At 38.1% G+C, this 26,458-nt stretch overlaps 5 protein-coding genes across 5 annotated transcripts; 2 read left to right on the top strand and 3 right to left on the bottom strand.

Annotated features, from left to right (window-relative positions):
* Positions 1-1,754: 1,754 nt before the first annotated feature.
* LOC117652446 (cyclin-dependent kinase 8) lies at positions 1,755-6,632 on the bottom strand. The gene is made up of 11 exons (XM_034397382.1): positions 6,376-6,632; positions 6,041-6,131; positions 5,851-5,961; positions 5,615-5,755; positions 5,354-5,543; positions 5,143-5,257; positions 4,975-5,073; positions 4,800-4,872; positions 4,608-4,705; positions 4,417-4,522; positions 1,755-3,345 (listed from the first exon to the last, which is right to left on the bottom strand). Exons 1-11 carry the CDS (start codon positions 6,504-6,506, stop codon positions 3,022-3,024), a joined length of 1,479 nt encoding a protein of 492 aa, XP_034253273.1. The 5' UTR covers positions 6,507-6,632; the 3' UTR covers positions 1,755-3,021.
* Positions 6,633-6,844: 212 nt separating this feature from the next.
* Positions 6,845-9,547, bottom strand: LOC117652505. Its single transcript, XM_034397469.1, has 6 exons — positions 9,415-9,547; positions 9,111-9,328; positions 8,740-9,030; positions 8,439-8,620; positions 8,076-8,358; positions 6,845-7,958 (listed from the first exon to the last, which is right to left on the bottom strand). Exons 2-6 carry the CDS (start codon positions 9,164-9,166, stop codon positions 7,481-7,483), a joined length of 1,290 nt encoding a protein of 429 aa, XP_034253360.1. The 5' UTR covers positions 9,167-9,328; positions 9,415-9,547; the 3' UTR covers positions 6,845-7,480.
* Positions 9,541-15,767, top strand: LOC117652503 (sorting nexin-17). The gene is made up of 10 exons (XM_034397461.1): positions 9,541-9,781; positions 10,025-10,217; positions 10,303-10,478; positions 10,573-10,663; positions 10,734-10,818; positions 10,907-11,069; positions 11,148-11,369; positions 11,458-11,637; positions 11,716-11,853; positions 11,984-15,767. Exons 1-10 carry the CDS (start codon positions 9,722-9,724, stop codon positions 12,161-12,163), a joined length of 1,488 nt encoding a protein of 495 aa, XP_034253352.1. The 5' UTR covers positions 9,541-9,721; the 3' UTR covers positions 12,164-15,767.
* Positions 15,768-15,804: 37 nt separating this feature from the next.
* Positions 15,805-17,491, top strand: LOC117652506 (39S ribosomal protein L19, mitochondrial). Its single transcript, XM_034397470.1, has 7 exons — positions 15,805-16,013; positions 16,164-16,332; positions 16,406-16,530; positions 16,606-16,740; positions 16,814-16,998; positions 17,074-17,228; positions 17,311-17,491. Exons 1-7 carry the CDS (start codon positions 15,947-15,949, stop codon positions 17,405-17,407), a joined length of 933 nt encoding a protein of 310 aa, XP_034253361.1. The 5' UTR covers positions 15,805-15,946; the 3' UTR covers positions 17,408-17,491.
* Positions 17,492-17,563: 72 nt separating this feature from the next.
* LOC117652502 (zinc finger MYM-type protein 3) lies at positions 17,564-26,378 on the bottom strand. Its single transcript, XM_034397460.1, has 22 exons — positions 26,089-26,378; positions 25,859-26,010; positions 23,630-25,485; positions 23,450-23,545; positions 23,109-23,346; positions 22,795-23,024; positions 22,502-22,700; positions 22,269-22,423; positions 22,062-22,190; positions 21,591-21,660; positions 21,375-21,511; positions 21,117-21,282; positions 20,843-21,021; positions 20,601-20,751; positions 20,340-20,519; positions 20,046-20,254; positions 19,797-19,952; positions 19,532-19,715; positions 19,324-19,445; positions 19,060-19,201; positions 18,883-18,982; positions 17,564-18,784 (listed from the first exon to the last, which is right to left on the bottom strand). The coding sequence occupies exons 3-22, from the start codon at positions 25,418-25,420 to the stop codon at positions 18,622-18,624; spliced, it is 4,797 nt and encodes a 1,598-aa protein (XP_034253351.1). The 5' UTR covers positions 25,421-25,485; positions 25,859-26,010; positions 26,089-26,378; the 3' UTR covers positions 17,564-18,621.
* Positions 26,379-26,458: the final 80 nt, after the last annotated feature.

The following is a 26,458-nucleotide window of genomic DNA, read 5'->3' as shown; positions in this document are numbered from 1 at the left end:
CGCGCGGTTCAACTCAAAATGACATGCCCACACTGAGATTCCAAACGCTATGAGTATAGCACGTATGGTGCAATGCGCTGTGATATCGCACCATACGTGCAATGCCACAGCCATATTGCACCTTTGGTGCAATGCTTCCCGAAAAGGCCCTATGCTAATGCATGGGAAATGGGAGGCATTGCACTTCATGTGCAATGCTTTTGCATTGCACCAATTGACGCTATACTCATAGCGTTTGGATTCTCAGTGCAACCAGTCCCCCTCTCCTTCGGCAGCATAAACCAAACCAATGCGTTTATGTATGAAAAAGAACCTCGGTCGTTCTTCAGCTTCTTCTCCTTCCTCTCGTGAAAGCAACGCAAACTTTCCCTAACTCGCTGCCTGCGCGCTTGCCACCCGCGCGTGCCCTAGCCCGTAATGGTAATGGTAACTAGATAGGCCAGCCCGCCGCACGTCCGTGCCACGCGTGCTGCCTACCCTCGATTCGGCGGGCGCTCCCACACTCTCTGTCTCTCTTGCTCGCTCTCTTCCTGGACACAGGGGGAATCCAGAGACGGGTGCAGGGAAGGGGGGGGGGGGAGGATGTAGCAAAATGTGCTTACTCGCCGCCTCTGGATCCGCCCCTGCCGTCAGCACCGTCGCACAGTGGGCCAGAAGACCGGTGGAGGCGGCCAAAACTCTAGACGCGTTTTGAGCTCCAGAGTCGTTAAATAGGACTCGAACCGAACGTGTGACCCCACCAATGGATTCCTCGTTCGGAGAGCAGTTCATTGGTGGGGTCACACGTTCGGTTCGAGTCCCATTTAGCGACTCTGGAGCTCCAAACGCGTCTTGAGTTTTGGCCGCCTGCACCGGTCCTCTGGCCCACAGTGCGTTGGCCTGCCGGGACACTGACGGTCGCGGGCCGTCCGTAAGTTTCCAGCTGGCGAGGCTTGGGCATGCAGCTGAAACTACGTGCGAAATGCAATGTCGAGTCAGTCGGTCACTTCGTCAGTCTGGATCGTCTGGCTGGTGTCGGAACGGCGAGACAAGGATGTGACCACGATGTGACCACGATGTGACCACGATGTGACCACGATGTGACGCTGAGGTGGCGCGGCGGCGCGCGGCGACCGTTGCTTGCCGGGAGTCTCCATTGCGTCGGCAGGTCCGGCGAGAGGATTCCGATTGAATTCAGATAGAAGGCTGGCTTTAGTTTCAATTATAGCAATGCATAAATATCAGAATCATCCGTTTTCAGTAAAAAGAGGAAATATTCAAGTTTCTCGGCTTAAGGATGAAAGATTACTTGGCATTTATCGCAGAAACGCAAGGTAAAGTTTCAAGAAAGAATGTATAAAATAACCACTTATAAAGAAATGACACTGCAAGCCGACAAAGAGAGAATTTAAAATCGATCAATCGAATCCTTGGTTGCGTTGCCCGGCGTTGCGGCACGACGATGTGTGTTGAGAGACCCAAGCCCCCCTCGGAGCCCCTCGGGACCCTGAGCCTTTGATTTCTGGTGGCGAGGGCGGCGTGGCCACGACCGGGGATCCTGGGTAATCCCATAAGTTGACAGACAGCGGCGGAGGGCGGGCTGTCGCGGCGCCCGGCCCAGCCTGGCCCACGCGCGTCCTGCACTGTAGAGGCCCAAAGCTACACGCCTCTACTGCAAGGCAAATTAAATCATTTTCTCTCATTTTCTCTTATTTGAATGAGATGAATGGGGTTCTCTACAAGACAAATAGTTAAGGTTCAGTTCAAAAACCTCGTTTTCAGAAATGAAAATGTGTAATAAATTTAGTATTTAATAAATATAAGTATCACAATTATGCAGCGCAAACGACCAAACACAGATACGGCACACCCCACCCATCACAAGAGAAACATACACCACCTTTCAGTCCCACTGCAATCCCAACCCAAGATATAAGCCTACAGCACGCCACGTGTTTGTAGCACTGTCTAGTTTACAGACAGCAAAGACAGTGGTTATGTGGCTTGATTTGCTTATAACAATTACATCAGCTGTAACAGTCTATCAATATTTCAAGTCTATCTCAAAACTAAAGAGAATGTTTAAAAAGAAATAACTTAATGTCAGTCCATACTGAACGTTGATTAACTCAGTTTATAACATAGTTCACAAGATACGTTTATCAGTATTTCTGGGCAGTCACAGTCATAATATACTGGTTTGAAAATTTGGACGCAACAAACGAGTCTGAAAACTTCTGGAGGCCAATAAAAACAGGTTACCATAAGAAACAAATCTACAAACTTTGAAGGTCAAAATATGTTTGATGAGTGGAAAAATGAATAGAACAAAGGACAGACCCAATATAAATTGATCAACTTTTTAACCAATGAAATACAATAATCAGAGCAAAATGATGACATAGGAGAGTCCTTGATGTGAAGTAAAATTCCTCATGAATTAAATCTCCAAGCCTTATTAAAGGGTGTAAGTGACACTACCCTGTTAAAGTACAAAACAAGAAAAAAAATTTCATCTCTCTTTTTTTTTAAGAAAATAAATAAATGGTCATGATATAATCAAATGTGGATCACACATACCACGCCTGCAAGAGCACTTGGACTCTGCACAAGTAAATCAGGTGGTACCAGCAGATCTACATAAATCAAGGTGTAACTAAAATGTATGTGATGAAATCACAACCACGCCATATGCTTAAACAACAAGAATGAACTGTCAATTTCCTCCACAGACTAGATTTAAATTCATTGGAAACTTATGGTATATCCATAAAAGCTAAGAAAATATAGTCATACAATAAAACAGCACTATCAGAAAAGACAGCACCATTCAAGGAACAAGTAATGTGAATAAGATAGAATCAATTTCCACGTAATATCGCTATTTCAAGTTTTTTAGGTTCTGGAATTAAAGAATGTATCTTACATGGCTCAGAGCCAAAATACCTTTCATAATCATCAGTAATGAAAGGAGTAAATAGTGACTGAAAATATGATTGACATAAATTCCATATCATTGAACAATTAAGAGCAAAATGAACTTTAGAACCTTTGAAATCCTTGATTCTGGTTGTTTTGATTGCTTTGATACATCATGTTTTGTTGGACGTGTTGATGAAACTCTTGTTGTTGTTGCTGCTGCTGCTGTTGTTGCTGCTGCTGTTGCTGCTGCTGTTGTTGTTGCTGCTGCTGCTGCTGTTGCTGCTGTTGTTGCTGCTGCTGCTGTTGTTGCTGCTGCTGTTGCTGCTGCTGCTGTTGGCCACTCATGGTGTTGGCTGTGCTCACGGAAGGGTGCGGGGGCCCTAGCCGCGCTCTCTTGGCATTTGGTCCATGGTGGCTCGATTGATCTCCTTGCCCCTGATTTCCCTGGGGAATACAAGAGGGAGAACTATTTAATATTTGAGAACTTAATTTTTAACTCTTTTCATTGATTCAAACAGTTAAATGATTATGTATCAATAATTGAACACACAGACAAAACACGTGGATTTTGAAGTGACTGAGACAAATTTTAACTAGTCTGTGGAGTGACACAGACAAATTTTTAAGTAGGTTGAATTTAGGTCTTCCTCAATACATGTAAAAGCATGTGCCAATGTGCCACCAATAGAGCCATTACCAAGCAGAGTAAGCCAAAAGAACTTTTTTTTTCTCCTTGTGTTTTTGGAAGTCATTATTTGGACGGAATGTAATCATTGAAAGGCAATTCATGTAATGACTATTTATCAAGATGGTGAAACTCAAAATTTAATTTTAATATGAGCTTGAGAATAATTGAACAAAACTGAGCAACAAGACAAGAAAATTAGCAGTTCAATCATGAATTGAAGTTTCATTTTGAAAAGGAAAATTGTAAATAAATATTGATAAAATTGAGCCTTAATGACAACTACCATCTTCTGAGCATGATACATGCAATGTGTTTGAACCATTTATTGCTGTATTAAAAAAATTTCTTCAGGAAGAACAGGGAAGACAAACTATTGAATGTAATATGACATTGGTAGGAAAAGATGTCCAATGTATGAAGATATAATATGCCTTTTATTTTTTAACTTAAAAGAATGTCACTGAGGTCTAGATGTAAATGATATAACTTTAGTAGCAAAAGAAGATAAACCTGAGGAACAAAATACTTCATACAAATGCAATTTTTTAATTTGGTTCATCAAGTACTCTAAGCAATAAGTTAGGCAAAAGGAAAATGAAAGAACATAAATCCACTTAACAAAAAGCAGAAGAGGCACAGTAAATGTCAGTGATAGTCGGAAGAGGTCAGCATAATCTGTTGTACACCAGATGGATGGGGACTACAGATTAATTCTGTTTGTTATAAGTTTAAGCACAAGCAGCAAACATTACTTTCGCAAAATATGCCAGAAGAAAATTAGCGCTGTTAGTTAGATTTTTTCAAAAGATTCGCCGATAAAAACTTACATTGGCAGCTTGATTCTGACGTTTGTTAGCGTCAGATTTGTCATCCTGATCATCATCAGTAAGGAATTCTCGTTTCGGGTACGGAATTTGGTAGCCAGCAAACACACTGTCAGAAAGGTGTCAAAAGATGGCATTAGACTTCATACTTGTTTGATTGAAAAATAAAGCAGGGTAAAAAATGGAGTACTTACTCAGAAGTTGGGTAAGGGTCTTCTACAAAGTAAGGGTCTTGCATAGCTTGTTCAGAAGTGATACGGCGAGTTGGATCCATAAGCAAAAGCTTTTGGAGCTGAAAAAAGAAAAACAGATACAGAAAATGCATACAAATACATTATGGATACGACACATACATATTGAAAAGGCTAAGCAAATTCAACACTAACCAGATGGAATGCTTTACTATCCTGTTTGATCTTGTGTCTGTCCATATATTTGATTAAGGAACAGTTAGTGTAACTGCAAATGATTTTCAAAAGCATTGGTTAATAATTTTATAGAGCAGTGGGGATTTAGATGCACTTTTTGATAAAATTTAGCATTTTTTAGAGAATAACTTACTTAGAGCGTTTAAAGTCCTTCACAAGTGTGGGATGTTCAGGCATTTTACGAATGTCCTCCCATTCCTTTTCCAATGGGAAACCCATAACATTGAATATTCTGCAAAGAAAAATTAGAAATAAAAACCACTTACTATCATGCCAAAGGTATTAAAGACACTGTGCGAACCTGTCAAGCTGATCATGATGATAGGGATTACTAGTCTTAATATCTTCTTGTCTACAATGAAAAATAGGTTCAGATGTGAGGAGTTCAGCAAAGATACATCCTATGGCCCATATATCTAGAAAGGAAAAATTGAGATTTAAAATTAAAAGGGGTGATCATGATAGAAAATAAAGATGATTATATCAAAGGGTTAGAGAGGGAAAATACTCACCAATGGCTTTAGTGTAGTGTCTAGCACCAAGAAGCAATTCTGGCGCACGATACCAAAATGTTACTACCACTGGATCAAGATCTGCTAGTGGCTTCAGAGGTGCATTAAAAAGGCGTGCAAAGCCCATGTCAGCAATCTTGACCCTCCCTCGTTCAATTCCTTCACCCATCACTAAAATATTGGCTGGTTTCTAAAATAAAAACAGCTCGTTAAGATGACTGGAAGCCGCAAGGGTAAATATAATTTGAGGAAATTGCATACCAAATCTCTATGGAGAACCCAATTTGAATGAAGATAATGAATGCCATCTAAAATTTGATAGAGTAGAGATTTAACCATTGCTTTGGCTACTAAGAGAGGTTTTTTATTTGCTTTGGCAGCTCTGTGAAATTTGATAATGTGCTGAAAAAGACACACACAAATTAGATTGGACGTTACAATTTTATATTTTGCAAAAGGTTTGATTAGTGTAATCTAAAATAGATAAAATACTTTACCCATAAGTCATGTTCAGCAAAATCGAATAAAAGCCACACTTTCCTATCATTGTGCGACAAGAAAACTCTGATTAAGTTGATCACATTAGGATGTTTCAGTTCCCGCAAAAGCTAAAAAGAAGGAAAGGAGTAAAACATGGAGCTAATCCAAGAGTATAGGGTACGTTGGTTAATTCACCTCATTACTTACAGCTATTTCTCGACATGCAGACATAGATAAGCCAGTGCCCTCAATTTGTTTTAGTGCATAGTCTTTAACACTATCTTTATCTTTCTCCGAGCTAAATAGGAATAGAAGAAAAAAGGCATTATTGAGGGAATAGAGCTTTCAAAAGAATCCTTTCCACGTCCAGGTCACAACTTTTTTTATGAATGAAAAATGAGCTCCTTCACAACTTGAGTGAAGTGGAAAGTCAAGTGACGTGATGGGGGACCATGGGAAAGGGTTTCAAATGCACGAAGAGCAAGCAGAATGGGAGAGAAAGACACGGTAAAAATGCATCGTAACCTAACTGGGACACCTACGAATCTTTCCGCTTCGCTTTGTAGACATGTCCGTACGTTCCGCGCCCGACCTTACATCCCTCAAACTCAAATAAATCTTCCACTTTTGTCCGTTCATTTGAGGTTTTAATTTTAAATTCGTAATCCATCATTAAAAAAATTAAATCAGCTTCACGCCGATAACTGTGGAAGAAACGGTTTCACTCGGCGGAGTTGAGGGTTCTGTTGTTTTGAGTTTTGGATTTGAGACGAGAAAAGTTGCGCCTGCGCTTTGTAGACCGGAGCGGCGTTTTCATTGCCCTCTCTCTCGCACTCATGCGGCCTGGCGCATCGGTGCGAGAGAGACAAAGCGACAAAAGCGCCTGGCACCCTCTGGCGGAGTCTTTCCAAACTAACTGGGCTGGATGCCGGTGGTGACTGCCGCCAGACTTTTCAAAAGCGGTCCAGATTCATCTTGAAGAGGATTTTATGTTCAATAAATGTAGAGGCATTAAATGCATAGCTTAAATTTTATTTTTGAAAAGTATGTATACTATAATTTTAAAACAGTATAAATAAATGTAAAGGCGTAACATACATTTCTTGTAATTATGTACATGCAGAGGCATAACATAGATTGCTTTTAAATATATAAATTAAAAAAGTAAATTACAATTTCAAAACAGTTTAAATTACATAGCTCATAATCATGATGAAAGGTCTTCTCATTCATAGACAACCAACTATGTACAGTTAAAAGTTCAAAGAATACAAACCAGTTGTTCCTTGGAAAAATTCAATAGTAGAGTGATTAAAAATTGAACATCAGTCAAAATTAAAAAACGCAGATCAAGAAGAAAGGTTTGATATCATAAAATCAAAATTTCTTAGCATATCTTGGCTGAGAAACACCCACCACGTCCCTTCACTGAGATTCCAAACGCTATGAATATAGCATGTACGGTGCAATGCACTGAGATATAGCACCATATGTGCAATGCCAAAGCCACATTGCACCTTACATGCAATGCATCCGGAAAATACCCTATGCAAATGCATGAGAATGGGAAGGCATTGCACCAATTAATGCAATATTCATAGCATTTGGATTCTCAGTGTTGCTAGTTATTTGGGATTCCATGCAGAACTACTTTCTTCTTCTGCGCCCTTTCTTCGACTTTTTGTTTCCTTTGGAGGATGAGGCGCCAGGACAAGATACTAATTCATAATCATCATCATCATCATCAGGAAAAGTAAACATAAAAGGAGAACATATGCTTAGTGCACTGAAATTCAGATTATCTGCCTTTGCTAACTCATAGTGAATTCGAGCTTCTGCAGTCAGATGCCTAGCTTTTGATAAATTCTCCATGCCTTCAGCCCGCAGTAGCAGTGCCTCATGGTGTACCCGAAGCTGTCCTGCACCTAGCACCTGGTTTAATCCTAGTCTATGCCTAATAGATAGGATATCCTTTCCTGCAAGCCTAATAGCTTCCTTGTAGTGAAGTTCAATTTTCTTTAAGTTTGACATCACATAAAGTCCTATTAGAGGAGTAGACTTAACAACAATCTCTGCAGCTTGTTCATGTACAAAGGGGCTATTAGGGAATTGGTCAAGTGCTTTCCTGCAAAATTATTTAGAAATACAAAAAAAAAAAAAAAAAAGAAAGAAAGTAAAAGAAAAAAAAGGTTAGAAAATTATTTAAAATTAATGTAACAGTTTCAAAATGGGACACACTTACTTAATACATTCATTGGCTTTTTCTACTTGTGGAGTGCTAGGATGACCATATGTTAGAATTAAATGTGCCATAAGTAAGAATGGTTCAGGACTCTTCCTGGCCGAAAACAAAGCAACCTTGTTGTGATTTAGGAGGTCAGCCATATCTGGTGCTTCATGTCCTTCTTTCATACAATTATGATCTGGTAATTGTTCAGCATCATAGATCACTTTGGAAAGATAAAAGTGCCACTGGCCCTCATTGGGATCAAGTGCAATTGCTGCTCGTGCGTAAAGCTTGTTGTCTGAAACAAAAAAGAATAAATACACAACAGGCCGGAGCTAGATTATAAGACATACCATTGTAAAAGAAATATTAATTTACTTGGATATGCAGACAATTTACAACGAATGGCATTAATAGCTGCTTTTTGTTTTTCATCCATAGAATCCACTGATGGTATGCTTGCCACAAAATTGAAGAGGTTTCTGCGTGACATGTCCTCATGAGCATCATGGAGCCGAATAAAAGCTGAAGTTGCATCAAGAACATGTTTCAAACCCTGCCTGAAAAGAGAAAGGTGTTGGGTTACTCAACAGTTTGCAACAGGCAAAGGTTGAAAAAGCAGAGTCAGTTGATTAGGTTTACTTAGAAGGCTAAGTTGTCTTTTTCAACATTTAATTACCTGTAAGTTTTAGTTAGCTCACAGGAAGTTTCTAAACCTGGTACTTCCAATAATGGAATGAAACATTCTGAGATAAAACATGAACTTTTTGGAACATTGCCTCGCTGGAACTCACAAAATGCTATGTGGCATTTCTGAATAATACTATCCCATGAACTAACAGCTAATGGCAATCGATCAATCATGCAATTTATGTCATCGTCGTCATCAAAAACCATCATATTGTCCCATGTGAACGGGCATGCTAATCCTCGCATCATCATTGATCCCACCATATTGGCAGCCATAGGACTGGAGGACAAAAAGAAAAAAACAAATTAACTGCAGAATCTTGAGAAGGGTTGTCACATGATGGTGTGTTGGAGACTTACCTGACAGAATCATCCAGTTCAGGAACAATAGTTCCGTGAACAAGAATTGGGGCCATGACGGTAATCTAAGGAACCTCAAACTTGACAGTTAAAACATGAGACCGCGAAGCTGCTTTTGGTCAAAGTGTCACTTTGTCGTCAAATGTCAACCACGACCACGACGACGACGACCACCGCCACCACCCCTACAGTGCACTCCAGAATCAGGTTAGAATCACCTGCAAAAAATTAAATAATATCAATAATGAACGTAGAATCCTCTTTTTCCCCGGGTACAATCCCAAAAATCCTATTAAAAACATACATCACGTTGGGGCTTGCGGCAACGATTTACATCTGCTCCTGCTCGATTTGTTTTCGTCCCATCTGGATTTGTGTTTTGACTGACTATACGCAGTCACGTTACTTGCAGTTTCCACGTGCGAATAGCAGACGGAGTGTGGGCGGGCGTGAGTGGGGGAAGCTGAAGCTGAAGCAGCTGAAGCTGGAAGCTGGGAGGTAAACAACATGGTGGCAAATAGTTAATTTGTTTTGGTAAAGTGGTTACTTTCCCAGCTGGAGTATACTCAAACCACCATCGAGCTGGTTGATATCGCCTTCTTTCCCAAATCATGCATTTCTCCATACCCGAAACTCAAGATTTCACCGATGACAGCGGATCATCTTACACGGTAAAAATTACATTACATACACCTTTTGTTTTTGTTTCCCCTGCCTTTTATCCCTTTTCGGCACTTTACTTTCTAAGTGAATATAAAGGGGTTTCTTCTACGAGCTCTATCGTTATCAGATGCTTTCTTTCTGTAGTCTCTCGACCTTAAAGTGTCTGTATGTCAGAGTCCTGAAGCAAACCAAGTATGGTATTCTCCATGAAACATTTTGTGATGTTCTTCTCTGCACTGTTTGTGTTACAGGGCTATCATATATATATCAATGGAAAATTTCACTGCACTGTGAGATATCGTCAACTACATAATCTTAATGAGCAGCTCAAGAAAGAATATGGTGCAGCAGCTCTTCCATACTTTCCACCAAAAAAGTTTCTTCCCTTATCAGCGAATCAACTCGAAGAAAGGCGTTCTCTTCTTGAAAAGTTTATTCAGAAAGGTCTGTTTTCTTTGTTTAGTGACAAATCTCGTCATATCACTACAATGTATTTACAAGTACCATTTTTACAACTTTGGCTTCACAGTTGGACAACATCCTGAGCTAGTGTCATCGGAAATTGTGAATAGCTTCCTATTGTCAGCTCAAGTGGAAACCAGCTCTGAAAAAAACCAGGAATGTCCTCTAGATGTGTTCCTTATGAACGGATATCAGATTACCATCACTGTTCAGTCTACAGAACGCTCACATCAAGTGTTGGAGGTGATTATTAGTCCCCATAACAGAATATTTCAAAGCTTTGTTTAACCATGAAGCTCAAATTATATGCACTCCTTTTTCTGTTCATTATTTTCAGAAAGTATGCCGTCAGATTGCCTTGCCAGACCCATATGTGTATTATTTTTACCTTTTCTTAGTGAAGGATGAAGACAATGGCAATTTTACAAGTAAGAAACATTTCTGTTCTTTTCTTCTTTTAAATAATCTTATCTGATTTATTTTTATTGTTTTTTCTAGTTGTGCGCAAACTTCAAGATTTTGAATCTCCCTTTATTAGTCAGAGGTCTCTTGGTGGAGCTCACAAAATAGTTCTGAGAAAAAAGTGAGTAAAACTGATTCAGTTGAAATGCATAGAGTGGCCACTTTAAGCAGAAAACAAATACCACTGATACGAAACTGATTACTTGCAGCTATTGGGACCCTGCCTATGATATTGAGCTGGTAACAGATCGTGTTGCGTTGAATTTGCTGTATGTACAAGCTGTTACTGAAGTTGAATGTGGTTGGATGGTGTGTAGTGAAGATATGCGTCAGAGACTGGCTTCACTACAAGCAAAGGGATCAAAGAGAGAGGTAGAGGTCAATTTCGTATTTCTTTGAAATTTGTCGAGATGTTTAAGTGTGTTGTTTCATTTGAATTTCTCTTCTCAGTACATGGAAAATGTTCGAGCATTGAAGTACTACGGCTACATGCAATTTACTCCATGTGTGGCAGACTACCCTTTTCCTGGTGCCCCAGTTCTGGTTTCCATTGGAAATTATGAGCTCAGTATTCGTTTGCAGACAGGAAGCTGTCAGTCACCAAGCTCAAGCGGTGGTGGAGTGTTCAAAGTTACTCGTATGCGTTGCTGGAGAATAACAACTTTGCATGATGTGGGTTTGCCATTTTTGAGTCATGATTTTGTTTAAAAAAAAAAACAACTTGTATATTGTTCTAATATTCTGGCCCATTTCCATTCAGAATGGTGAAAATGGAAACAAAAGTGGTCCTGACTTTGAGTTATCATTTGAATATCTTGTTGCCAAAGACAAATTGATGTGGATTACCATATCAAGTGAGCAGGCCATTCTCATGTCAATATGTCTACAATCGATGGTAGATGAACTTCTTTTGAAAAAAAATGGCATCAAAAGAAAAATGGTGAGGATCTAATTTTTTTTATTGACAGAGGGGGATGTTAATTGGAGTCCTTCACATTAAATTGAATTATTTTTTCAGCCAGGGGAACTTACTCCAAAACCCAACTGGTCGTACATGAAGAGAGATGGTAGCAGTCAAGTATTGAGCTCAAGCCAGTCCTCATCAAGTGATGGATTCTCATCTTCTCTGAGCAGTGGAAGTCAAAGTGGTAGCAATGTAAGTATATTGTTAAAGAACAGTGCATGTTTCCCACCTGAGTTCATGTGTCATTAAAAACTTGGAAAAAAAAAACAAAAAAAAAAGAAACCTAAAATAAAAATGGACTTTTGTCTTCTTTCTACTTTAGAATGTCGACATGCTTTCTCCAACCAAGCCAGAAGCCTCCTCCTCTATGAAACGTTTGTCAGAAAAGTTCACCAATGTTAATCTGAAGTCAGCATCCAAGAATTATACAAGTGCCATTTCTCACCATACTGCTCCAGTTGAAAATGATGCATTTGATGGAATTGGAGATGATGATTTGTGATTATGTGTTTTCCTAATATGTTGGGTAGGCTGTAAACAGAACAAATCCTTTATCAAATCGGTGCATTTATAATTGTCATTTTGACTTTGCATTTAAAAGTTAAGTTGTGGTGACTGATGAGTATAATTGTGGCTCAATATTGATTTCTTGATTTTTGTTATTTATTAACAGGAGGTGTGGTTTTAACTGTAATATGAATTAATTCATTGGACTATTGATTGTATTGCGTGTATCAGAGGTGTTTTTGTCAGGGCGCTCTACCATTACGCTTGAATCAGCATTAATTCTGTATCGCCTAAATGGCATGAGGTAGAAAAGTTATACATAGGAATGCATATTGCTTAGGAATCCCATCTTAATTCAATTTAAGATGGGTCATCTGCCCTCATACATGCAGTTGTTTATGCGAAACAGAAATAGTGTTCATTGCAAACTTTCTATGTTAGTGAGCCCTTGGTTTTAATCCAGAAAAAAGAGGGCTTTTCTTTGAGTGCGTTGGGCTCAAACTCCCCTGAATTGAGGTACAGGTACGTTTTACAGGTGTGTCAGATAGGCAGGCCTCAAGACCTTCAGTAAGAGATTCAGTCCAGGACCCACGAACTCCTGTAAATCCCGAGCGCCGCGAGTACCTTGACACCGCTGGTACATCCTGGACAACACCGCCTTAGTGGGGCCTGGCTCCCTGCCTTCCTCTCTTCTGGCCACACACTCTGCCACTCGCCAGGAGTAGTTGTTGGATTTTCCTTCTCTCTTAATTAAATTCTGCAATATCTCTCTCTAATATTTGTGAATGTGCCAAAATCTATATCTTAAAACTCAGATCAATTAGTACTGTAGTTTTGGGAACTAGAGAGGAAAAGAGCAATACCTATAAATATATCTTTACATATACATACGTATACAATTATATAAGCACTCTTATATGGTGTATGGGGAGGCATTTATATTGACATTTATTTTGGTTCGCTTTTAGTCTTACCTTACTTTTTATGAAGTCTTTCTTATGAGCTCTACAAAGTAATAATTGAATTGGGCCTTTCGTCAAGATCATATGAATGGGTTTGCTGACTGGATTCTGCTGTATTTTTAATCCCCACTCTGGTTATTGCAAGCTTCCTACCTTAGGTTGTCAAATGAAATTTAATCAGAGGACTTTTGCATACAAAGCATGAATTATTTTCAATGCTTTTGTCTCTGGATTCGTCAAACACAATTCATTGTTTTATTCTTTTGAAAAGGAAGGCTCTTTTGCCCAATTTGAATTATATTTCGTGCAGTTTTTGTCTTCTTCCATGATTGCCATTTTTATGACCAAGTTTGTCAAGATATCCGTCCTGGAATCTGTCCCAACTGCATTACGCCAAAACTGTCTTTCAGAAATTTTGAGCCTTATTTAGTGTCTTGCTTTGGTGTACTTTTGCTGTAATTTTTTTCTAGTACCGTCCCTATTCCTATAGATAAATGGCTACTGATTCCCTCCTGTTAGCTCTCATGTTTTTTAAAAATGATAACTAGAAGCAAAGTCCGTGTGGGTTAGGAAAAAACAAAACAAAAAAGGCTCTTTACCCTTTTGAAAAACAGAAAAAAATATTTGAGAGATTAGTTCTGTACCATAATTATTTGTTTGTTTTCTTGGTAAAATTTGTATTGTATTTTTATCAATGTAGGATTCTCAAATGAGATGTTGACATGGTACCCGTACTGTCAACGTATAGTTTCTGATTGTTTGGAGTTTAGTAGCAACGCTCATGTCATGCGATTGTATTCCCACCCATATTTTTCTCTTCTCCATGACAGTGAAATGAACTAATTTTGTTGACTGATTCACATACTGATCAATGTTTGCTACCCTGAAAGCACAGTGCACATTTGATGTTTAATGTGCATTAAAATGCGCTTAGAGGTAATACATTTTATGTGAATATGATGTGCATAATGTGCACAAAATGTGCATTGTTACACTGTAAGCACATAAATGTGTGACCTTTTTGTGCATTGTGGCAAATCAAAAGATGATGGGTGACTGAAAATTTAACAACGCCGCATTAAATTAAAGTGGTTGATGCCCTTTTTAAATGTTATTTATTTGACTGAGCAGTGCTTTAATAACTATGATAGCAGTGCAAAATAATCACTATACTCTAATTCATAGCTTAATATGGAAATATATGTATATTAATATTACAAATGCATGTTTCCCTTATGTTCTAAAAAATTAAGAACTTAAAGTGTATGTTGTATACTATATTGTAGGCATTTATGTGATATATTTCATTCCCTCCTTTTTATCTTTTATTTTTGCCTATAGGCGTTTGATATTGGGTAATTAGCTCTCTGTTTCAGCCCTTAGAAACAATGGTCTTTCTACTGCTTTCCTGGTTTACTCTGCAGGTTCAACTAGTTGAGGTGATCTAAATGCCCATTAATATGAGGCAAAATGAAAGGCTTTGACATGATTTTGACTTGGTTTGATTGCCTGTTCTCCATGGGATCTGTCAGTGTCAGTACAGCATTTTCTTCTTGAGTTGCCATGGCTGATCTCAGAATGTTTTAGTTTGGCTTTTGAGTGAGGCATGTTTCAAGTTTCAATAGGCATGCTCTATTTAATTTTCAATCAATTATTTGGTTCCATTGAAATATTTTTTTCCATACAATGCTAGAATAACGATAATGAAAGTTATGCTTTAGGTTTATGAATGGACAACAATGTTGTATTTTTTTAAATTTTGTATTGATCAGAGTTGTGAGCATGGCAAATAAGTTTTCTCTCAGAGAATCAGCACATTGTGTACTCACTATTCCCCTCAAAAGCATTGACCCTTTACTTCTGAGCGCACAAAAGCCTGCAACACTGACTCTTGACTTAGTCGGTGTTCAGGATAAAGACTGGGTCACTCCTTTTCTCATCTTATGGATAGTACATGTTACATGTAGAGAGTGCCAAACTAGGCAAGTGTATGGCGGGAGAAAATTTTTGTTGAAGGGGTCACAGTTCATTTTCCTTATTTTCTATGTGAAGCCTATCTTAATTTATGTTCATTTTCAATGACCTTTCTTTCTTTACTCAAAGCCCTTAAGAGACAAAGCCAAGAAAGACACTTGTATCTCTTCTATAAGTGGCATGTAATGATTTCTATTGTCCATTTATTAATCAAGCAATCTGGCCGTCATTAATAATGAGCTGCTTTATGTAGCAGTTTAGATTTTGGATATACCAGCACACTTTGTTTTGTGTTAATTTGAGTGCAATAAACTCAGTATTATGTGTTATTTGTATCCTTTAGCTTTTACTGTCACACAGGTCATTAATTTCCATTGTGCCGACTGTTCAGGGTTCGTGCAAAAAATGTTGTTGTTATTGTCTTTTTGTTGTTTATCTTCTTCTGTGAACAGAAAACCGAACATCTAGTTTTATCTCATTTATCATCGTAGTGAAATTCATGTATTTTTACATTGTTTTAAGAGAATATTTTTTTAGTGTTGTTAACCATTGTGGTGTTTGAGAGCAGAGCTTTGGTCGGTTATTGAATTGATATTTGACACTTGTCTATTGTTATACTGTAAGGTTGTAATATTAATAATAATAAAACATCATAGAATGGGACGATCTCTCATTATTTCTCATCCAGATTCCTAATGATTGAATTTCTCATACTTCACATTGAGGTTAGGAATCACACACATTATTTTGTTCTGCTTTGTGTCCACTTTGATTTTAGAACTTTTTGAATGGAACGGTTTTAAGAATTTGGAAGTCCGATCGTCTATCTCCTACTGAGAAAAATGGCTTCCTGCTTAAGTCGTTTGTGTCTTACTTCTCGGTTGGGAGGCAAGACCATGAGGACTATTGGTATGTTCTGGGCAAACTGCTGTTTAATAATGCTGATACTTAATCTATTCCATTTGTTACTTTTATAAGTATTATTTCGTATGGTGTTGTATTTATTCATTGAGAGTAGTGTCTCCTTGTCAATTTTTAATCAATATTATTTTGAAATAGGTTGTAGAGGACTTAATACGAGCCACATTTCAATGATGCCAAAATCATCGAGTAGTGAATCAACAACTGACAATTCTGTTGAAAAAGAAAGTTCCAAAAAAAGGGGAAAGTCAACACAAGTGCCTAGCTATGAACAAGGAAAGGTCTCAAGATCTGGTGTGGAGCTAAGGTACACTAATTCATTACTTTGGACGTATTGATCTAGAGTTTATTGTTTACTAAGTTCCATCTTTACCATTTAGATTTAAATATCCAGAAATGTTTCCTGAGCCACATATGATTTGGCGAAACCCAATCAAAGAGAAGTTGGAACGAAAAGATATGTTGGCAAGGCGAAGCCGAATTTATATTCCTGAATTTTATGTTGGTCTGTAGTAGTTCTCTCCATGATTGTATACTCTCGTCTGTAGTCTATTCTTAAAAATTTATTGGTTTGTCTTAGGGTCTGTCTTGAGAGTTTCTCTCTCCAATTTTCATCAGGCTGACAAGACATCAACATTTGTTGGGATTTGCATTCAAAGAAATGAATGTGGTCTGAAAGCCAATTTTATTCTTCGAAATGTTATTGATAATCTAGGTGTGTTTGCAATCAGTCTCCTGCAACTAAACTTATTTGTGCAAAGGCTATTGACTCTCTCATTTTGTTGTAGGAGTCGAGGTAAAAATTGAATTGTATGACCCAAGGCTTCTTAAAATAGAAGTGCTACGCCTTGAAAAGCGATTAGATACCCATCTACGTTATTTGAGGGATGCCCCTCATGAATTCAGCACTTTCCCTCTTGACATGAAACCTGAGATAAGAAGAACTGATGATGTGCCTCTAAATCGTATCAAGGTTTGTGATCTTCTAACATTTATTTTTGTCACTGTCTACTGTCTTGCTTGAATCATGATTCAATTTTGTATTCAGGTGAAACTGAATCCTCGGCCGTGGACTGAAAACTGGTACAAGTATGATTTCAAAGGTATTGATAATATTGAGGATCAAATAACAAACAAAATGAATAGGAGACGTATTCAACTTCGCAAACCATGGGAAAAATATGACATGATGAAGACTTACAGGCAAGTCAAACCCTTGCAGGAGACTCTTTTGTACCTTCATGTGGTACCCTGATAATAACCTGTCTTTTAAAATTTGTTTTAGGGAAACATTACCCGAGGAGGAAATCAATGAAATTTTGTCTGAGATAAAAGAGGATGTGGAGGAACATGAACAGAAGCACAGAAGACGAATCAATTAAAACAATCGGCAGTATGCCATAGCCTATGGTTTTCTTTGTACAATATTCTTTGTTTAATTAAAGTAGAAGCTTTGTTCAAAACTAGTTGTGTGTTTTGCTTTTTTAATAATTTTTTTAATGACTGGAAAGAACAAATTTTTCTGTGTTGTATGGGGCTACAATTTTTACTTCTAATGATGACACTATTTTTCTTCTGGTGATAAGTTACTTTATTATTACTCAATATCCAGTCATACCAGACTTCAATTCTCAACAGTCCCTAACCAAGAATTAAGATGACACCAAATCAGTTCTTGTCTTTCACTCACATTCACAGCATTCATTCCAATAATAACATCCAAGAGATTTTCATTTGCAATTCATGACTTGGTCACAAAACCAGAAACAGTGCCACAAAAAATAAAATGCACATAAAAACTAAAATAGATGCAACATTCAAATTACATCAATACAAGTAAAAGAAACATTGATTATGTGCTTGGCTGGCAATCACAGTCTAGGTGAGATGTTAAATGAACATCTTGTTCACCCTGCAATGAAACTAACATTATGTGCTTCAGAGGTTTCATTGCATCACATTTTAAGCCATTCCCTTTAAATTTGTTACTATCCGAACAATCTTTCAACCTACACCTACACATGTGATGTGGTGATATAATATAATCTAGCAGAAAGGGAGGAATGGAAGGCGACTATTTTGCACTCATTAAAATACAACAACTCTAAAGGTCACTAAAAGCCATAACAGGAGGATCACAGTAAGTTAAACTGGAGATAATGACAAAATGTTCAAAACTTGTCAACAAATACCTAAACAATTCAAATACATTCACTACAAAAGACTAAGGTACATTCACCAATGTGATAAAACCCACAAAAAAGAAAAAAAAGAAGACAAAGCAGGTTTTCAAAATCATTGTTAAGAAGTAAATGACATCACTTGGGTTATTATACCTTGGATACACAGAGGAACATAAAAAAACCATGTCTTTTGTGTCACCACATACGTAGTTGAGTACACCTGCATCTAGGAAGACACAATACATCATGCCCCTCAAAACTAAAACAATAAGGAGAGAGCACAGGTTGGTAGATAACCATTTTGAGGATTTGTAAATGGCCCAGATCAAATGAAAGTCAAGTGAAACAGAAGTGAGCACAGTTGATTCTACTCATTTAAAAAAATAAAAACAAGTTCGTAATGAAACAGAGATCTAAATATCAACAATTTCCCTGACCACCATGATTCGATTCAACATCTTCTGCAAATACTCATTACCAAGGGACATAGTTGAGTACCACACAGGGCTGTCAGGTACACAAGATCTTTCAGGAACAAGATAAAAGACATCATTCCGTGTTTTTACACTTTCAGGACTGAAAAGAAATAAAAGAAAATTATGTGAGATTCATAAATGTACAGTAATTCATTCAATTGAGAGAGAAAGAATTTTCAAGTTTCAAGGCACACTGACCATTTGGATAAATAGAATTCATAGAGTTTCACAGGACATCTCAATGGATTAGTTTCATCTTCTTGCTGTTCATACACCTTTTTCTTTTTAGAATTAGCAGCTGCAAAGGGAAATGAAAGTAATCATACAATTTTAGCAACTTTAACATAAATTCATGCTGCTTGATTGAGTTTGTACCTAATGCTGATGGTGGGGGGTAAAATCTCAAAAGAACATTGTTGCTCTTAACTCCTACAGCCTTAGTATTGGGGGAGGTAGCATTTCTCTTCCAATGTTTCATTATGTGAGAAAAGGACAACTGCATGTGCTCCTCAACTGTCTAGAAGTAAGAAAGATAGAAGATACAAAACAGTTCCAGCTCAAATAACAAAAACAGACACTGACAGTTAACACACTTTTACATATTAGTATGTACACAATTAGTACAAAGCCAACACTTACCATTAGATTGAAATGCTTTGTGTTAAAATACATTAAAGTATTGAGTAATACAAATGGAGAGTAGGCTCCAAGTTGTTTGCTCTCCCATAAATGCTCTTCTTGAATTCTTGTCACAATTTGTTCTGCAGGGCAACAGAACGAAACAGAAAAAAAATAACTTTAAAACAAAAACCTATGAAAAAAAGCAACTTGTTAAGAAGAATATTACCTGAATTAGGTTGGATAGGAGAGAATCTTTTGACAGCATCATCTAAACAGTCAGTAAACTTTTCATAATATGGATCACAAAAGATATTGTCTACTCGACCATTCTCCATTAAGTATTGTTGAATGCCGAGGCAAAGATAATACAAGGTATCAGGAGGATATGGACGACTGTTTGGATCTTGTGCCTAAAATAGACAAAATGCAAAACAATAAATAATAAATTTTACTATAAGTTAGTTTATCCATGCTGCATAGATGTTGCATACCTCACAGACAAATAGACAAAGAGAATAATTGAGCTCATCTGATGTAAGTTGAAGAAGTTCAGTTTTAAAAACTTTGGCTTTTTTAGACGGTGACTTTTCAAGCTCAGCATTCTTTTGAATGACCCAATTTTTCCAGGCATTAACACCTAATGAAAACTACGAAATAAAACAAGCAAAATGTTAGAACCATGATGTTTAATCTTTTGGGTTATTCATTTGGTATTAAAATCTCATAATGATGAACCATACTTTTAAACACATATTAGCATCAGGTTTCTCAACAGATTCCCCTTTTATGAATGCTTTCGAATCATGGACTGGCTGGACTTGTTGATCTGAGGCACTTGGTAATCGCATGCGCTTTGAACTGACACTGGATGATCTTGAACTGGATCGTTTCACTGCCTTCTTCCCAGATCTAGTTATACGCTCTACTTCAATGTCTTCTCCTTCAGATTCTAGACAGGATACAAAATTATCACAAACAGCAAATAATACAAAATGAATACGTCATTATTTCAGTGACTAAGGATACAGTCTTACCATCTTTAGTATCTACAGCCTGAGACGGTTTAGATTGTGAAACAGATGTTGGTGCTACAGTACCCACGAAGCCAGGCGCCGGCTCATCGAAGTCCGAGGCCATTTTAAGGGCCATTTGCAATACATCATCACCAATGGCATCCTGGTGTTCAGGACTATAGTCTGGTTCAGATGCATTGCCTGTTCCAAAAATCATCAGTCAAGAAAGAATGACAATGTGACTAGCAAGTGATAACATACATTAGGAGAAAAGAAACAGACCTGCATCATTAGCATTTGTGTCATCAGCATCATTAGCACCATCTTCACTCTCTGTCTCAGTATTTTCACCCTTTTTCTCCCCAGCTACCATTTCAGCCATCATTAATAATTCTGCTTCAAAAGGGTCTGAAGGAACATTTTCTTGAATACGCTAAACCAAACCAAAAACAAATATTAATCCCATGAGGAAAAGCCTTGCAGATACAGTATCATAAAAAATATGAAAGTAACATTGAGCATACTTTGATTTCCTGAAGGATTCCTTTCGCAGAGTTTTTTGTGGTTGGAATGAAGAAAGGCACTGGAATCGGAAGGGGTATTGGAACAGGAACAGGATAAGGGATAGTATACATGTGCATGGGCATTGGAATGTAAATTGGAACAGGAACAGGGATCAAAACAGGCTGATGCGATGAATCATCTGAGGAAAGAAAAAAGAGAGAGGGAGAAGTAAATAAAAAAATTAATAGACCAGTTCATTTAATAGATTTATCATATTTAAGATAAATAACATACCTGTTTGAGTTGCGACTTCACAAACTTCAGGTTGACATGAAACACTTTTAGTCACAGACATTGGCTTTACCTGAACAGCACAGTTACTCATTTCAGGATGGGGAGGTGGCCGAAGGATGAATTGCTGCTTGAACACAGTTTTAACAGTGTCTGATGATGGCGCGCTCTGAACAAGAAGCAGATGTAAATAAAAGGTTAAGATCAGACACATTAATATTAAAATAATAAAAAGTCCCAACTCAAATCAGAGGAACATACCTTTTTTGCTACTGATGAAAGTATTGGAGCCACAGGTGTCGGTGGCGCAGGTGGATCAGAAGATGCTGGTTGTAGTTGGCCAACACTAGGAGCCAAAGATGTCACGGAGGATATTACAGGCATAGAACGAGATGTATCTAAGATTTAAGCCATCAAATTAATACATCCCTTTATAGTAAATTTACACACAGAATAACAATTGTGTGGTGGACTTACTCTTATCTTTATCAATATTGGTAGCAGCCACCAAACCTCCCCTTTTGACGGTTATTTTCCTGGGCAGCGCTGAAAGAATATTGATTGTGCAGGCTAAAACATAACTCATGGAAAGAAGGATAAAGTGCTTCAAAAGAAAATATCATAAGGTTTGGAAGCCTAGCTCAGAGGCAGGTATCATGACACTGCATCAACTATACAAATGTCTACGTATTTCCTACCTCCACAGAAATCTTATTGATATTATAGCTACACCACAGGTTGTAAACCTACTGTTTTTTTGTTTTTTTTTTTGTTTTAATTCAAACACAATACATCCAAGGAATATGGACTTTTGACTGAAGTCTCAAAGATCACCAGCAGATTTCACACTTACCCCTGAAAGCCAAACACACAAAACACAGGTCAAATATATTACCAAACAAAAGATAAGTTGATGAAGAGTTAAGAGGGTGCAAGACTGATTTCTTACTGTTTTGAGGTGGCAGCTGCAGTATTTGGTGAAGCTTGGTATAATTCTAAACAATGAAGTGAGCACATCATAAGAACATTCTGACCTCCAGAAACTCTCTTGATCATGTCAAAATTATATTTTTTGACCTGAAAAGTTACAATTGATTGTTAGTATGAAATCACAGAAAATTAAACAATCCTGCCAAGACATTCTAAACAGATTACCTTGCACCACGAACAAGGGACAATTTTGCGCTTTGCCAAAATATACACATTCATACAAGTTTTGCAACAGAAGCTATGAGGTGCTTCATCATAAAATACAGAAAAATTTTCTGAGCGGTCTCGGTCATAATACTTTTTGCACATGTCACACTTATCTGAAATAGGTAATCAAATGAAAACCATCTATCTGTCACCATATAAAATAAGTCAATACAGACATGAGAGAAACTGACCAGCTACAATATCATTCACAAACTTGAAGGCAGCAAAGCAAGGGTCACTGCAAAGTTTATGCCATTTTGAGTCCAATAAGACTTGAACTTTCACAGCTTTTACTTCATTACAGACAGCACATTCCTGAGTCACTTCTGGGGGGACTGTGTTGTTACTCATCTGTTCATATTTTTCCATACAATCTTGTACACAGAAGTCCTACAAACCATGCAATAAATATCAGTTAGGCAATCATTTTTTTCATCCACATGATTTAGTATTTACAAAATATAATGAGAGTCCATATAAAAACCTTGAAAGCTCCCTTGTCACCAACAGGAGCCAAGAAACCTTCTCCCCGTGAAATATCTTTCTGGCAGTAGGAACAAACTTTAAGACCCTTCTTGAAATCTTCCAAGCAGGGCGCAGAACAAAACTGTTTCATGTCATAGCCAAATCTAACACAATACTTCCCTAAACTTGCAGCCTGAACATATGCTTTACAATTTGCACAATTGGAGCCATGAGTTCTTTGACATTTTTCTGTAATAAACCATCAGTCATTTCAAGGCACATATTTCAGAGAGGAAGTACTTTAATGAAAGGAAACATGTGGAAAGGCCATACCTAAACATTCTTCATTACAAAAATCCATGGTTTCCCAGGTCAAGGTCTTCTCTAATTTCATATCAACATTTTTAGAACAGTGCCCACATTTGTGCTCATATCCTTGGTCTAATTTGCGGGCTCTGAGAACTTTTGGGCGAGGCGAATCATTTGCTTTTCTATATTTTGTGTAACAGTCATCTTCACACAGATAAACATGTCCCATTTCTTTTCGAATCTTATATTTACACTTGGACATCTGTACAAAAAGGGAGACGCACATGAGATATTATGCATTAAGGGAGTACATAAATACACACATTAATGTCATTGTGAGTTGCTAACACCAGCAACTAACTAACCTTGCCACATTCTGCACAATTTTCATCCGGGCTGTCTTCTGAAGGGTCATTTGCATCACTTGCCTTGGCGCTCTCCAGGACATCATTTTCTGTATCCTGAGTGAAGATAAAGTAATTATGACAATTAGCATACAATTTCTGAATAGAAACGAACAAAAGAGCAAGTTAGTTACGTCTAACCTTGTCCACATCATCTTTTCTTGAAACTAGGGAGGATGTAGATACAAGATGAATACCAACTTTGTGCTTGTTTGCAGCACCTGTTTCAGTATTTTCGGGAACATCAAGCTTGGAATCTCCTTGGTCATGGGAACTTTTCTCGGTGGAGGAATCTTTCTGGGCCGCAGTAGAACTGTCACTTTGGGACTCAGGCATCTCTTGTTGACTAGCTAATGAACTTATGAGCTCTTCGGAGGAAGTTTCTTCTGAGGTCTGAGAAGTTTCAGCATTTACAGATACTCCTTTAGAAATTGTATCAGATATACACTCCTCCTCACCCATCTTGTCACCAATTATAGTTTGATCTGGTTCAGGACTTGCGTTGTCTTTTCCAGAGTGAGTCTGTACATCATTAGAATTGTCTTCAGTGTCTTCAATGTCCTCACGCAAAACACTAGGATCATTATTCACTTCATCTGAGACAGTAGGATCGGTGCCTTTGCTCCTTAAAGAGCTATCATCGACATCCATCGCATCATCACATCTTTCTGCACTTTTCTGTTCTTCAATTCCGGTGAAATTCTCAGTATGAGCTTCCGAAGTTTTGGTGTTATTTTTATCAACGTCCATCAAATCATCACATTCTCCTGTGCTTCTCTGATCTTCATTCTCTGTAAGATTTTCAGTATTAACTTCTATAGTCCCTGCATTATTTGCCTCCACTTCGGTGGTTGGTTTATCACTGGATGACTTGGTAGCAGTATCAGAGATAGAACTCTCCTCTAACACATCTTTCTGTGGCAGGGCAGGGGCTGAAACAGAATTAGGCTCAGGATCAACTTCCATTGAAGCATCTTCATGCTTGTCTATGTCTTTTGAACATGAAAATGGGTCACTGTCTTCACATGGAGGTGTTGTGTCCATGGACTCCTCAACATTAACTTGATCGAGGTCAGCATGTGCCATAGAGGGAACTGTCTCAGAACTTAAGTTAGAGGACTCATCAACAGTGACAATTTCACTTGTTTCTCCAGACTGCGATTTACTAGAATTTGTTTTTTCACTTTGAATGACTGACATATCTGCAGTCTGAGACTGGCCTTCTTCATGGGATTCAACATCTGCTTCATCATGTGATTCCAGATCAGCCCCTTGTAGGGCTGACTTTGCCACTTCATCATTTATTTCATTTTTGTCACTAATACTTTCAGACATTTTGTCAGAGCAATTGCTTGGTTGGGTTTCTGGAGTAGGTCCATCTGAGGTGTCTCTAGGCTCCTTGTCTTCTTTGGAATTTTCTTTTATCAACTGAGCAGCATGCGTTTGAGATGATGTTTCCCCCTTTTCTGGAGAGTTTTTGTCAGAATCTGGACAGGGTGCATTGTCTTGAGCTTCATTCATAGGAGGATTCACAGTCTGTGGTATCATGTCAGTCTCAGAGTCAGTCTTTGGATTATCACTACACTCAGACAAGCTCTCGGCTAATGATTCTTGGTCTTTCTTGTTACCAGCTCCTTCTGATACAACTACTACATCAGTCAATGAGGCATCTGTTTCAGATGTTTTAGGACACTTGTTGAGCTTTTCACTGTTAGATTCATTTTTATCACACTCGCTTTTAGGATCATCAGTTGAAATGGCAGTCGGTTTGGAACTCTCCACGGATGGTGCGGGACCATCAACAGACTTGGGACTAGAAGTACAACTGACGGCAGTTGCAGTTGGTGGCAACAGTGAAGGATCTCTTGTTGCAGTATCAGTATCTGATGGACTGCTTGTGCCATCAGCTTGAGATTTTTCTTCCCCTTCCATAGTAGAAAGTGGAAATTTTAGACTATGCAGAAATTGCAGACTATGCAATCATTTTCAGCAGGCCACTGAAACAGCAAAGTTCCGAACATCTTACAAAATCAAATAGAGCTATCGCACAGTTAAAAATGATCTGCACACAAACAACCACCATCTGCAAAACCATTACTAATATGCAAAAAAAATGTCACACCACTTCGGCAAATGAAAGCAAAACAAAATTGAGGCAGAATGACAGATAAGTAGTGATTGGTCAACAAACCAACATGATCCTAACCTTCCATAATGTTTTCATTGAATTCAAAATATCTTAAGATGAGCAAACGGCCAGCAAGTTTGAAGCAACACAAATAAATAAGAATCTTACCAAAGCAACGTAGAGCGACAGTTTTATTCAAACAATACATTTGCATGTTGAAAAATAATGAATTATGGACTCACAATGATAGGGTATCCAACATCTACTCTAGGGGAAGCAAATAATACGCTTTTGTCGGTGCCAACAAAGAAAAGCGGTAGAAACAATCCTCAATCAACACGAACAGCGTCAATCCTTTGGTGTTATTGTGACATTGCCACCAATAGTTCACGGCCTAAAAAATAATGTGGAGTATAAACAGGCGGCTTAGGGCACCCATCTTGAACAGACATGGCGGAGTTCTTTTAAAAACCTTTGAGCTGTTGTCGTGTTGTTTCCAAGCAAGTGACAGCTCCACGTCAATACACTAGATAAGACAAATGTTAAGTTAATTGGGAGCTGTGCTTTCTTTTTTCACAAAACGCCAAATTTGAACAAAGTATTCATAACATTCCCGGAGAGGCTGTGGCGGTAACAGACAGACAACCCTGGAGCAATGCACTGAAAATAAACATGGGAAAATCTCAGGCTTTAAAATCACAAATTTTATACCGGTACGTAAAATTTTACGTAGGACACACATAAAATTCTTCTATGCTTATGTGTTGCTGGTTTTGAATCGACATCGGCCTTGTCCACTACGGTTTTATGCTGTTGGTAGAAGTGCATCATTTTGGACTTTG

The sequence above is a fragment of the Thrips palmi genome, unplaced genomic scaffold (assembly GCF_012932325.1).
Source record: "Thrips palmi isolate BJ-2018 unplaced genomic scaffold, TpBJ-2018v1 HiC_scaffold_7, whole genome shotgun sequence".
Lineage (NCBI taxonomy): Eukaryota > Metazoa > Arthropoda > Insecta > Thysanoptera > Thripidae > Thrips > Thrips palmi.
The sequence above is the reverse complement of the archived record's forward strand: the minus strand, read 5'-3'. Positions and strand labels throughout refer to the sequence as shown.